The 15,151-nt window shown below is 28.6% G+C and overlaps 1 protein-coding gene across 1 annotated transcript in view; it reads left to right on the top strand.

Moving 5' to 3' along the window:
• LOC107456635 (uncharacterized) overlaps positions 1-15,151 on the top strand; it is a 162,138-nt gene that overhangs the window by 135,938 nt on the left and 11,049 nt on the right. Inside the window, exons 2-3 of the mRNA XM_016074541.4 lie at positions 8,696-8,901; positions 13,035-13,170. Coding sequence (XP_015930027.2) covers positions 8,696-8,901; positions 13,035-13,170 — 342 coding nt within the window. The remainder of the gene's footprint in view (positions 1-8,695; positions 8,902-13,034; positions 13,171-15,151) is intronic.

The following is a 15,151-nucleotide window of genomic DNA, read 5'->3' on the forward strand; positions in this document are numbered from 1 at the left end:
ATAATTCATAAAACTAGATTAAAATGGTAATGTAAATACAAAATGTCAAATTAAAAAAAATTTCATTGAGTTTTAACTTTTCTACAAAATTAAGTAACTCGTATGATCAGGAAAGTTTACAAACTTTTGTTGAAAACTGAACATTGAAAAAAACACGTGTAAAAAATTTAAAGTTTTAACTCTAAAGAAATGAAATACGGTCAATTCATATTTAAAACTGTAAATTAAGGCAAACACCGAAAACATTTATAGATTTACAGAAAATGTTTTGTAAAAGCAAATTGGTGGATTCGATTATAAAAAGAAGAGTTTATTGTAAAAAATTTTTGTGTTTTTACATAGCTTTTACTATTTTTCAATTTAATTTTAATACTTAAAATTCAAAATATAATGTTAATAGATTTTTCCTGTAGAGCATAACTGAAAAAAGCATAACTGTTTTTAATTATCTTCTGGTATATACGAAACCTATTTTTGAAGAGGAATTTATTTTCCACCAAATATTGACATAAAAAATTAATTTCATGAAATTGTATTTAAAGTTTATATTGTTAAAACATCTTTCTTTAGTAGTTCAAAATGTCAAACTATTCTAAGATATTTTTTTAGCTTTAGTGGGGACGAAATTGAATTTATATGAGGAAAATAATAATAGTAGTAATAAATTAAAAATAGTTTTTTTTCTTTGTTTATGTATAGATTTTGCATTAAAACAAGTTCTTGACTAAATTAAATCCGTGTAATTTCAGATTACTCCTTGTTTTAATTTTGATGCAAAAGTATTTATATCATTTTTCAAATATTCATTAAAACACTGAAACTGTAAAATTAAATAAATTATTGGAAACGGAAATTGTATTTGAAGTTCATAGTATTAAAATATTCTTCGCTAATAGTTAAAAAAGTTGGACGATTCTAAGAAATTGTTTTTTCAGCTTTAGTGAGTACCGCAAAATTAAGTTTATCTGAGGCAATTATTTTAAAAATATTTTTTCCTCTATGTTTATGTTTAGATTTCGTACAAAAACAATTTATTGGCTTTATTAAGTTCCGTGCAGGCTCATGTTATTCCATGTCTTAATTTTGATGCAAAAGTATTTCTATCATTTCTGAAATATTCATTAAGACATTGTGACTTTGGAAATCATTAACAACTAATAGGTTTTTAGAAAAAATCAGTGTTAGTAAGTAATCATAGTTGTGCCTGGTAATTACGTTTTCCACGATAAAATTCATTCCTGTTTTACGCTACAATAGTTAATGAACAAAAGGTAAAAGCATATGTCCAACAATTATTTTAGCACATTATTAAATACATTTCCTTCCAAATATTATGAAATATAAACAGTTTCTTTTTTTTTTAATTTACATTAACCACTGTTTTAAAGTATTTTTTTTAATTTTAAAAAATCTCCAATAAAACTTTAGCTAATCTGAAAAAATATTCGAAAAATATCTATGCATTTTAAATTAAACTACATTTAGTTAAATTTAGCTGTGTGATATGTGTATTCCAAAAATGACCAATATATATATATATATATATATTTTTTTTTTTTTTTTTTTTTTTTTTTTTACCGCAAGCACTGAGCAAGTTCTTCACCTCGGAAGTATTGCTCATTTAACGTTACCCAGTGGGCACCTGTGAACCTAAGTCACGGAGGCGAGCAACAATACCCACACCACACTGCCATAGATACCCGTTTATAGGGTGGGCCTGATGCATAACAATTAAACTACTGATTTAGTTCAGTCTTGTTTAATAGTTTACTAGTTACACTTTTTTAATAGTTTAAAAAATTGGGTAGACATAAGAATCAAAGGGAAAAGAATAATTAACTGACGAAAAACAAAGTTAACAAGTGTTTACTAAATAAAATAGAGGCTATTAAACTGAAAACTTTTGTGTCGTGTCAAATTATACAAGTGCTGTTGAAATTACCAACTTTTGATTGAAATTGCTTCATTTTACCACATTTACTTCCTAACAGCATGGTAATAAAATCATATTTTATTGTTAATTTGACCAAAAGTTCATTGCCAACTCAATTCAATAAAAATTGTTGGCCTTTTTGGTTTTCCGATAGAGCCAGACTTTAAATGTTACCATAATTCTGGAAATTCTGACCAAACTTTTTTTTTTCATTGTAACAATAAATATGAAATCAAACAATTAAAAGACAAAAAGAGTACTGCGACATCATGTTACACTTATTTACCTGAATTACTGATATGAGATTTAAAAATGTAATTCAGGAGTTTTTATTACAACTAAAAAAGTATTCAAAAGCTAAAAAAATTGCTTGATAGATTAATGTTGCGTTTAATCCAAAAGAAAATAGGGTACACATTATACTGCGTAGTACAAAATTAGGGCAAAGCTACGTGAATAAAGAACAAAGAAATGTATAGAAATGAACATACTGTAGTTTTGAATCTATGAACAATGACCTTCCTTGATGATGATTACCCACCAAAAGACAGTAGAAATGTTAAGAAATGGACACAGTATACACTTTATGCTGAGTAATACAAAATTAGAGCAAAGTTATGAGAATAAAGCACACAAAAAAATGCGTAGAAATGAACATACTACAACTTTGAATCTGTGAATAATGGCATTCCTTAATGATTACCCATAAATTATTTAACCAGTTGAGGAAAAGGATTAAACTTAAACAAGAAAAATTAAGAAGGAGAAGTAGAAGAGTAGGTAGGCACTTTATTTATGTCAGACTAAAACTGCATATTGCGCTGTTGGGGGCAGTCTGGGAAACATCCTTGAGGATGATTCGAAGACAATCCGTCATCACAATTTTGACCCTCTGCAAAGAGGGTGGCATCCTACTTTAATAGCCCAATGATCTGCACGCGAAGTCGAGATCTTTACGGTAAAACAGTTTAACGAGGAACGATAACATGCACACTCGGGGCCCTATGCAGTCTGATCAAAATATTCACCCACCAGCATACTGATGGCTGCCAACAATGCTTCTAGCTGTAACTTAACACAAGACATTAAAAAAAGGAAGAGATAACAAGTGTGAGTGGTTTTGGCGGGAACCCCGGAGTGCGAAATGTAAGAATCACATTAGAATGTATTTCAAACTTTTTGAAAGTACGGGATGCTATATCGTTAACTAAATTATTAAAATTGTCAAAATATAAATTGACTCATAGAAACCACGATTGGCAGATGGAGAGCAGAGCTGAAGGAGTTTAGGGGGGGGGGGAATTCACATCTATGAATAGGATTCCAACTGCACTGAGAAAAAAGTACGGTCTAATGTACCAAAATATTCAAACATGTACCATGTGTCTGATGCTATGGGACGCTATGGGAGCTTTATAGAATGTCATAAAGTTTGGTAAATGTGGTAAAATTTTGTGATTTTATGATGCTGCTTTAGAGCATCGCAATGGAACCATTTATTCAGTTAAATTTACTTTTCAGTTTTCTACTGTTTATTAAATGTGCTGCATTAAGAACCATAATTTTTGAAACCAGAATTTCCGGTAAACCCTTTCCATATGAACTGTAGAATTACGAAAGAAATACGGAATTTTCTTAAATACCGCATATTTTGGTTTCATTAACCTGAATTATATGCTTCTTTTTTTTTAAATAGAAATGTCATTACTATACAGTACAGTCATTTCATCAGAATTTCTCCCCCCCCCCATGTAAGTAAAGCGATGTAAGATTGCTTGAAGCCTAAATTCGGATGTATAGTTTAATGTAATAAAAGCTGGAAACGCTCTAAATAAGCTGAACACAAGCTTTGTTCTAAACAAGCTGAACACAAGCTTTGTTCTAAATAAGCTGAACACAAACGTTGCCCGAAATAAGCTGAACACAAACGCTTTTATGTACTCATTGCTAAGACACCAAATGGAGCTTAAACTAAACCTGAGAAAAGAAATAAAAATGATATCAAATAAGTTAAAATGAAGAGATTTCCAACAGGTTTTCGCGGGATTATATAACATATATTTACCCATGTTACTGAAAAATAAGTTACTTTTAAAAGTTTGCTTTAGATGATCTAATTAAATCATTTCTATATTATATCTATTATTGTTTTTCCTGGGAAAAAACTTACAGCTTACAGCCTTAACTCATTGCAATAATCCGCAAAACTTTAATTGCGATTAATCTCTAAAATCTTTGGTAATAAACTTTAATACAAACCTCCTCAATACTTAAACAATTAATAATTTTATATTTCATATTTGCTAACAGTTCGAATTAGCAATAGTATTTATTAAAAATAATGAATAAAAACACCTTTATCGAAGCCTTTACAGCGATGATTAAAACTATATTTTGAATTCAATTAAAAATATTTTCTTAAAAAATTTTAATGAAGAGCAAATTGATATCCTTGCAATATTCAATATCAAAAATAATAAAAAGTTAACTTGGATAATTCTTTACCGCTCTTGTAAATAAAATCTCAAAAAATTAAAAAGTAAATTATTTTTTTCTTCTTCTAATTTCATCGAAAAACAGACTTTGACGAAAAAAGGAAAAAAAATAACAACAACTTTAATTTGACGCCCATTACTTTGAAAGAAATAATCCTTCGAAAAGCCATTTTTCTTTAAGATTAGCATATAAATAAACGAAGACCCTCTAAATGTGAATGAAAAAAATCTAAAAACTTTCCTATTTAATAATTTTTTCCAAGAGATAAAACAATATGAACGCCTAATTAAATTTGGAAAACAAAACTGAGATTAATAATGAAAAGGGAGAAAAAACGTTCTTCCTTCCTGCAGACGATTTTAGTAAGAATCGAAGTTAAAAAGGGGGAAAAAATGGCGGTCGATAAAATAGTAATTATTAAGCCTTGCTCGAAATAATCTCTTAGTTGTCACATTGTTTTTCTGTTATCTATTTCAGATCCTTTCTTATATCGCGAGGAGAAAGGTGAAAGGGGAGGTTTTTAATTAAAGGCAACTAAGCGCGATTCTTCCATTTTATTTCTCCATTAACATTAGATTAAAAATCATTCCAATGGCAAAGTATTGAATAACCAATTAGTTTTCAAAATGTGAATTAATATGTTTTAGATATTTATTCTAAAGTATAGCCTCTTGGAAGTATTTTTTATTTGTGATTCTCTCTAGTTACAAGTAACGAAATAACATCGGTGGTAGAACAAAAAGTCCTGAAAAAAAATAACGTGCCTTTTCTTTTAAAGAGTTTTATTGATTTAAAACATTAATTTTGTTTTGGATGATGCAATAATTGTTTTTAATAACGTTATTTACTGCAAATAGCAAAAAGTGCTGGAAAATTCCTAATCCTGAAACAGATTGTTTTACTGGACGTTTTTAAAACTTCAATTTTTTTAGAACTGTCTATTCTTAAAGCAATGGGTTCTTATTTCAAAAATAAGTTTTAAAAAAATATATGCTTAAAAGTTAAATGCTTATTAGCAAGCTTTACACATATCTTGATCTTAATATACACAAATAAAGTTTGTTTTTCATCAAAAATAATTAATTTTTCTAAAGTTTGAATAATTAGTCTTTTCTTCAAAGAATGACTTTCTTTTTTCCAAACATACCTTTTGTGGTATTAAAAATTAATAAAAAATTTAAGGAATAAAAAGATAAAATATTGCAAAAAATTATTGTTGGAAAATAAATAAAACCAAAACCTAATTATTAGAAAATTTAGTTATTTGATTATATAATGGGTTTACTGTTTGAAAATAAATTAAATTTAGAGCTACTTGCATTTCAAACAAGTAACATCCTTTGGAAAATATTTTATAATCTGCTTAATTTATTAAGAAATAGCTTATTTAAATATCTTTTTCTACTGCATATTTTTTATTTAATTATTTAATCATTAGATAAGTTGTTTTTTTCTTAGCATTGAGATGTTATAAATGTTAAACATGAAACTTATGTCCTTAATTTTAATCTCTACTTATAATAATGCGGATTAAAAGAATTTAATTTTAAACAATATTATCAATTTTTAAGCATTGCCGCCACATATTGTTTTATTTTAACCATTTTTCTCTCTTTGGATTGTATTTACCCTTAAATTTAAATAGTTAATAAAGTTATGGAAAAAATTTGCTATTGTTTTTTAAAATGAGCTAATTTTAATCATCAAAAGATTAGATTTCTTGTAAATATTATTGCAATATATTGTTTAAAAAATGTTTAATGTATTGTTTTAAGTTTAAGTCAAACAAAGGCATTAAATTATAAGTCCCCCCCCCACACAGTTTTAAATAATTTTTACTTATTTCTTAGTTTATAATGTAAATAAAATTTTATTTCGGGCTACAGATTTTCACGATACACAAAGCATACTTATTACATTCATTTTATGTTTTCCTTCTATTGCTAAAATTTCATCTCACCAAATTGGCATCTATTATTAGAGATTTGTATTTTGACTTTGTTTTCCTTTAGCAATGGTCCATTTTTTTTAAAGTTTTCTCTTATAAATTACACTTTTGGTCGTTTATAGTTATATGATTAGTTTTATAATAATGTTATACATTTAAAATATTCTAATGAGAATATTGTAACAAAAATATGTTGACATAGAAAAAAGTTAGATGATGAATTTTGATACACAATGAGCCAACCCTAATAATATATTCGTTTCTAAGCTTCTTCAGCCTTCTAATTTTATTGAATGGATTACGAAAAAGTTACCTTTTTTGTGCATAATAAAAAGTAACTATTTAAAAGTAACCAAATCATACATTTAAAATTTTCTAAAGAAAATATTGTAAAAAAATGTGTTGGCATAGGAAAAAGTCAGATAAGGAATTGTGATACGTAATGAGCCAACCCTGATAATATATTTTGTTTTTAATCTTCTTCAAAATTCTAATTCTACTGAATGATTACAAAATCGGTTGCTCTTTTATATCAGAAAATTTTTCGATTGTAAAAATCATGAATCATGATTGTGAAAATCAAGAATTTGATGATGATGAAACGATTAAGTAATAAAGTAATAAATAAAATGTTTAAAAATCTATTGCAAATGTACTGCAAAATGGATAATTAAAAAAATTATAATTTCAATTTAAATTATTAATAATCAATCAAAATAGAAGAAAATAAAAACATTTTAATAAATTAAAATTTTGGAATAAATAAAACATTTAAATGCTGAAATGAAATAAACGAAAGAAAATTTCGATGACTTTGCGATGAGTGATTCATTGGAAATCTTTAGAAGGAATAACCCTAAAAAATACCAACCAGAAACCTTCCCCTACTCATGTCTCTAAATATTTATAAATGTCACTGTATATCAAAAAAGATAATTCACTGTTTGGGGCAATTTAAAGACAATTAAATTAGATGGCACCTTTACGATGAGTAATCCGTTAGAACTGTTTAGAAGGAATAACCCCAAAAAATACCAACCAGAGTCCTTCCCCTATTCATGTCTCTAAATATTTATAAATGTCACTGTATATCAAAAAAGATAATTCTCTGTTAGGGGCAATTTAAAGACAATTAAATCAGATGGCACTTTTACAATGAGTGATCCATTATAAATCTTCAGAAGGAATAAACCCCAAAAATACCAACCAGAGTCCTTCCCCTTTTCGTATCTCTAACTGTTTATAAATATGACTGTATATCACAGACAGATAATTCTCTGTTTAGGGCAATTTAAAGACAATGAAATTAGATGGCACCTGTACGATGAGTAATCCATTAGAACTCTTTAGAACTCTTTGGAAGGAATAACCCCAAAAAATACCAACCAGAGTCCTTCCCCTTTTCGCATCTCTAACTGTTTATGAATATCACTGTATATGACAGACAAATAATTCTCTCTTTGGGGCAATTTAAAGGCAATTAAATTAGACAAGGAATTGGTTCGGCTTCTGAGCACCGGATCATAAGTGAGATAAGGGAGCAAAGAACAGTTTCCTATAGTATAAAATGGACATTTTTTTCCTGGGGGGGGGGTCAAAATGACTTCTTGGAAGGTGAGGGATGCTTAATAATCAGTTTTCATTTGTGAAGAGCTGTTATTGCTTTTTTGAAAGAAGGCCAGTAGGATCCCAAAAAAGCGATTATTTAGTCTTTTAAAACACTATTTTACACAACGTTTTTCCCTTGATCTCTTAATAACAAATTTAAGTGTTTAGGAAATAAAACAAAGATAATTTTTCCCAAAACTAAATGGCTTTAGCTTCTTAACTATTTAAAGAAACTGGACTCTCAAGGGGCAAGTTTTCCTATTCATGCAACGCGAAGACGGGTTAGTTCCAACAAAAAGTCCTCCACAAGGCTAGTTTGTCCCAACGCTTGATCCAAGATTTCTCTTATCCTCGGGACTGAGTTGAAAATTACAAGGCTACGGAACATTGATAGTAGTCAACTTAGAACTGAGTCGGATGTTCAACACCGATTAAAAAATTAAATACATCACTCACTTATGCCATCCAATGACATTCTATCTCTGCTTCTACTAAAGCTACCGGTCGTAGGTTACTTGTAACTCACTAGCCTTTTGAGACTCCCTACTTCTCGTAAACATTTGACACAACATTTTTTGAACATCCTGTACAGTGCGCATTATTTTAATTTATTCTCATAAATTTTGAAATAAGCATGTTTCTAATCAAAATGGTGGTGATATCTGGTATTGGTTTGAATCACTACAAACTAATTTTTTTTTCCTCTTCAGGTGTGCTGACGTTACAGATCAAAGCATTACAAGTACCAGAGAGTATCGAGGCTGGTCAAGTGGTCCGACTCGTTTGTGTTTTTGACGCAGAGCAAGAAGATCTTTACTCAGTCAAGTGGTACAAAGACGATATAGAATTCTTTCGTTTCCTACCTAAAGACAAGCCAGCCAATCAGTTTTTCGAAATAAGAGACGTCGATGTAGATGTAAGTTCACTCAGTCATTTTTTGAATTATATATAGAGGGTGTTCCGTTATAACAACTATTAATATACATTTTTAAAAATCACTGTCAAAAATGAAGTTCAGAAAGTACACACATTGAAGGAAGAATTTTTTTTTTTGTTATCTCAATGTAAAATTGCAATCAAGGTAAATTTGCTTAAAAATACTTTAATACAGGGGATTTTGAACTATATCAGATCGGAATTTATAAAACGACAGAAAATAGATCAAAGGGAGACGAAGAAATAGCCGAAAACAGGATTTCTTAGCATTATCGGGATTTAAAAAACAAAAAATTCATTTCAAACATATCTCTTATAAATCCGTGCACTGGAAAGTTAATTCCATTTCTAAAAGGAAAAGTAGTTACCGTGGCTAATTTAGATTGATCATGCATAAATATATCAATAAAACGGATTATCACTCATTGTAGTTTGCATAATTGAATATTTACCTATGCGTCGCTAAAATAAAGATGGAAAGCAATCGTGAGTATCAAACGAAACAAATAACCATAATTATTGCGTACAAATTTTCAAGTTACCATCGAAATATCTTAAACTATTAAAAAAATTTTAAAAGCTGAACTACTTTCCAAAAATATTTCCTCGCGATCAAACATAATAGCATTTTTGAACTATTAAAACAACCAATAAAAAACGCAGAACTTTACAATATAATATTATTTATGTAACTAAATTGAAAATCGAGATTAAGACTTTTAAGTATAGTTTTTTTTTTTCCAAAAAATGCATATTTGTCGAAGCAGGATAATTAATTTAGATATAATTAGCTATACATATAACTTATTAATAACTTGACGTGATCTTAAAAATGAACTTGAGATAATAAATTTTAAAAAAATGGAAAGAAAAGTAAAGCTTTTATCTTTAATTTATTCATGCTTTAAAAATAAAGAGTTCTGATATCTGTAAAAGTAATTATGATTGATGACTTAGTTATTGAGAATAAATTTTAAAGAATATATTATCTCCTTCCTTTTTAAAGCCAAAAACACTTCAAAAATAATTTTTCAATATGTTTTCTATAATAACTAAATTAAATTGAAAGTACAAATTTTTATCTAAAAGAAATTTTTACCAAATGCTGTCAACGAATCAAGGCAATAAAAATATTTATTACATACTTAACCATATTTTCGTACATCATATTTTCAAATAAATAATATGAGGTTAAGAACATTTTACAGAAAAAATAATTTATATTTATTATAGAAACACCAAAACATTTTTTACTAATTTTGATTCAGTAGTATTGTCTAAACTGTAATTTTAGGGCATTTCATGTATTATATATGCATTATATATTTTACTGTTTTGAATGATTTCACATATTTGATGAATACATATTTTTGAATGCTGCAAAGTTTTTCGATTACAGTTTTTAGTTTAGGTTCTAGTTATACGTACTTTACTACTTCTAGTTTTAATAACTTCTTTAAATAACTCGAAACTACATTTCTTAAGCAAATATAGATAATTTTTAAACTTGATTTTTAAATAATGAATTGTTTACTTTTGTAAAACGATTTAGCATTATTTTATCAAATATTTCATATAGTTTTAAAACATATTTCATATGCCTCAGTAAAAAGTAAATAGAAAATAAATGATTTTCTTTAGCTTATGATCTAAACAGTGAAGCCGATACCTTATGATAGTTTTTTATTATTTTCAGTGCAAATATTTTATAAGCTAGTTTTAAATTTTCAGTGATTCATTTATATGATTTAAATTAAGTACAAGATTTATACAAAAAATCAAGTTATTTAGAACGTTTTCCCATGTTTCTTATCACTAGTTCTGTCTTAAATAACTCAATAATAAAAATAAAAAGTAAACCTTTTGTAAACTTAGGACCTTTGAGCCTTTCTTCATTTTCAATGCAAGTATGTTGTAAGTCAATTTTATTTAATGCTTTATTATAAAGTTCAAACTAGATGCAATATTGATCTATAAATTAACTGCACACATCAAGAAATATTTAATTTTTTGTTTCAAAATCTTTTCTATTTACTTTTTGATTTGAGATTGAATTAATTGCAGAGTTTAATAACACATCGACTAGAATCAGCTATACTGGAAGCAAGTTCAAACTACATTGTGGTGTACTCACACATTGTACAAACATGTTATACAAAGGACTCCCGTGGTTGAGGCTGAGGTATTGCAGAGTTTAATAACACATCGACTAGAATCAGCTATACTGGAACCAAGTTCAAACTACATTGTGGTGTACTCACACGTTGTACGAACATGTTGTACAAAGGACTCCCGTGGTTGCCCAGTAGTTCGTTCCCCGACACCGCTAAGACCAACCAAGTACATGCGATATACGTACTCGGAATCGTGTGGAATCGAAAGTCCTATGATCGATCGCGGAGAAGTGCCATGGGTGCAGGGATCTGGAGAAACTTTCTTTCCCATTTAAATCTAAGTCTAAATTGAGGAAGTGGCGTCACGAATAAGTGGTGCTGCCATCTGTCAGTGGGATCCTGAGTTGGGACGTACTTTCACCCTTACGGTGCACTCATATCAAAAGAAAGATAATATTCCTGACTTAATTCACAAAAAGTCAATGACTGGCGAGCTTGGCTTGCACAAGTGTCATTAGCTTGCCCAAGTGTCATTAGTGTCAACGTGTTGTACAACCTGAATTTGACAAAAAATTCAAAAATGCGAGATGTTCATCCAGGTGTTTTTGAGGTCGTGGAACCTATCTAATAACTCCAAACTCAATCACCACCCTAAACTCGGGCTAACCTCCTTCTGAGTCACTCCTGCAGTTAGACGACGATAGTCGAGTTTGTCACTAAATAGGGTTTTTTTTTTAAATATCAGACATGTTTAAGAAACTTTTTTTTTAATTTCTTGAGATATCTTAATTCTAAACAATTCAAAATCTATTTTTCTCTTGCGATTACAGCACCATCTGTGTACCGAAATTACAAAAACCTGCAGATTAAATTGGGGTACTTTTTCAAAAAAAATCCAAATCTAAAATAAAAAAGGGGGTTCTAATGACGTATTTTCAAGTGATACCCTCAACATACCCAAGGGACGGGGTTGAGAAGTCGAGATTGATATCTCGATTTCTCAACCCCGTAATAGACAACAATTATAAACATATTTTACTTTTGTACTTTTTGCTTTTATCAGGTTGCGTATTTTAAAAGATATTTGGTGGTTTCCATAAACTTTAAAACAAACTGTCTTATTTTATTGTTTATGCTTTTTTTTATCTTTTTAAAGCACTTTAACCTTATTAGAAACCATAGAAGTCCCACCTATTTCACTACTTTTTTAAATTTCGATGGGAAACTGTTATCCCACCTATGATTTGTTCGGATATTTGCTCACAACTTCAGAATAACAAACAAATACCAGAACGGTTTTGTTTACATAAACATGAGTAACAGTACGTGTTTGCATGAGATCAAGAAGAGATGTTAACACTGAGGAGATATCTCTTTCTCGTTTCGCATTCGGACACTTGATCATATCTTCCAAAGTTTATTTGTAGTTACACAAAATTTATAGATTCAAGTTTATGGCAAATTCATTACAGTAGGTTAAATTTTGTAAATTCCGCCCACCAAAAAAATGGTCATAGAAAAACAAATTAATTTCGAGTTATTAAAGGATTGAATTTCTTTTTATAAATCAATCTCAATTCTAAAAACATTTTAACATAACATTCTAGACAGAAAAAATGACTCTAAAAGTGTTAAAACGTAGATATTTCATTATTTTTGAGAATTCTTTTAGTTAATATCCAAAAATTTATGTGTATATAAATTTCTTACAGATTAGCCGATCATCAAATGGAACAGTATTTCTAAAGAACACCAGTAACATGACCGAAGGAACTTACATTCTAATTTTTAAGAAAATTCATTAAAATTTTAAAAACGCAGATGTTTTATCCTTTTGGGATTCAGCATTTATAAAGAACATCTTTTATCAGCCGAAAGAACTTACATTGTCGACAAAAACAAATGGCCCTTAAAATGTTAAAAACGTACATATTTTATCCTTTCGGGGAATTATTTTAGTTTATATTCAAAAGTTGATGTGTATATACATTTCTTACAGATGAGCCGATCATCAAACGGAACAGTATTTCTAAAGAACACCAGTAGATCAGCCGAAGGAACTTACAGGTGCGAAGTTTCCGCAGATGCTCCCTCGTTCCAGTCCATATTTTCAGAAAAATTCATGGCCGTCGAAGGTAATATTTAGTTTTCTTTTTCACTACTTTGCTTTTTCATTGTATCGCGCAAGAATTTTTCAAATCACAAATAAACTTCCTACTTTAGAAGAGCAATTTATTTAAGCTTCGATACTGCAACATTCATTAGCAGTATTTCTAAACACTCATGTGTTGAAGCTAAAGTAATTTCAACATCAATATTATACAAGTCTAGCAGCACTTCCCATATTCAAGACACTTGTACGTATGTATGCATCTGACATTGAAATAATGTTTGTTTTTTTCTCGTTGAATGTATTGAGATTGAAGTCGATAGGCCTAGTAAATAGATTGATAAAATGTGCATTCAATAAATCATACACACACTGAAGAGTGACAAATATTATTTTTTACGTAAAAGCTACGCGATGTGTTATTTTCGTTTAATTAAATGCAGAATTTAGTAGCACAAAAATTAGAGACGACTATACTGTGATAAATATATTGCATTGTAAACTTCGTCTGAATTAAAAAGAAAAAGAAAAAGAAAATGAAAAAGAAACAAACAAAAATAAAAAGAAAGATCAAGTGCGTTTGGCCTTTCAAAGAAAAACAAACCCCAGAGGTTTTGCTTAAAAAGAAAAATATATGACATCAATACAATATGAAAAACTGCAGCATTAATGAGGAAAAACCACAGTAAAATTTTCAAACACGCGGGTTTTTTCATTTCAATATTCAAAAAGTATAAGTCGAAATTTTACATAAACCAGAAATGTGCAGCAAATTTTTCGAATACTGGTGACGTAAATTTTAAACAGTGTTTTCTCAAAACAAAAATTTTCATTCTCAAAACTATGATTAATTCTCTAATTTTATAAATTTGGCAAATTATTTGAATGTATCTTTTAGCAATCCTATAGTTTAAAATAGGGTACTTTCAAAATAATCAATGATTTGAAAAATCGATTAAGAAATTGGAATCGAACTGTACATTTAACTAAGTTTTGCTCTTTGAAGCCTATATTTTTATTCTGCACAAGTTTCGAAAATAGTTACGAAGTTAATCAACAGATGGTATTGCTAACTCAAGAAAAAACTATAAAACTACAAGTCAGATCATTAAATATTTTCTCATGCCTCTTTTCTTTTTTTTAAAGATTAAACCTTGTTGCTTAATGCAAAAAGTGATTAAAACTATAAAACATTGTTTAGTAGTTTTAAGTTTGCAGCAACATCACTTAACAAACTTAGTAACTCTTTTTGAAACTATGGTGGATAAATTTCCTGAGAAGAACGCATCAAATCATACTTTTTTTTAAGTTATCGGTCATATTAGGGACTTTGGAAATAAGTCCTAATCGACATAATAAAAAAATTTAACTTTGTAAATTTTAAAAAAACAATTCTTCACTACTTCTTAAAGTTTGAAATAATCTAATAAAAAATTGCGAAACATTCTTTTTTCAATTTATGCTATTTTCGAAATTGCTGAAACATAACAATTTTATGACAGTGATACATTATAACTCTTTCAAATTTAGAGCAAATCTTATATAAATATTTGCCACTGAAAGCTACTGCCTTCTTAGAGAATTATTAAAATTTCAACTTCCACAGTCATGAATAAAAAAAGAAAATAATAGTTTAAACAACCATCAAATTCATTAAAAAAAAAGTTTATACTTCGTCAAATCAAATAAAAGTTTCCCTAAAATTAATTAAACAATCATTTATTTGTACCTTTTTCTAAATTTTTAAATCAAACTAAAGAAGCCAAATTTGAATTTCATTGTAAAAATAAGGAAATAAAAAATTAGGAATCCATAACAGTAAGGTCAATATAAAATGTTTGAAACAACTCTGGGGAATAATAGCTATGAAACTGAAACGTTCTTCTTGACGTAAAAAAAAAGAAAACATTTATCTTTAGCTTTCTGCCATTGAGATATAAGAACTTCACAACTTTTATCATGCTTGACGAAAGTAGTCAAACACTCCAAAAGAATGAAGTCGAATT

The sequence above is a fragment of the Parasteatoda tepidariorum genome, chromosome 3, assembly GCF_982258835.1.
Source record: "Parasteatoda tepidariorum strain Cologne lab strain chromosome 3, Ptep-v5.0, whole genome shotgun sequence".
NCBI lineage: Eukaryota > Metazoa > Arthropoda > Arachnida > Araneae > Theridiidae > Parasteatoda > Parasteatoda tepidariorum.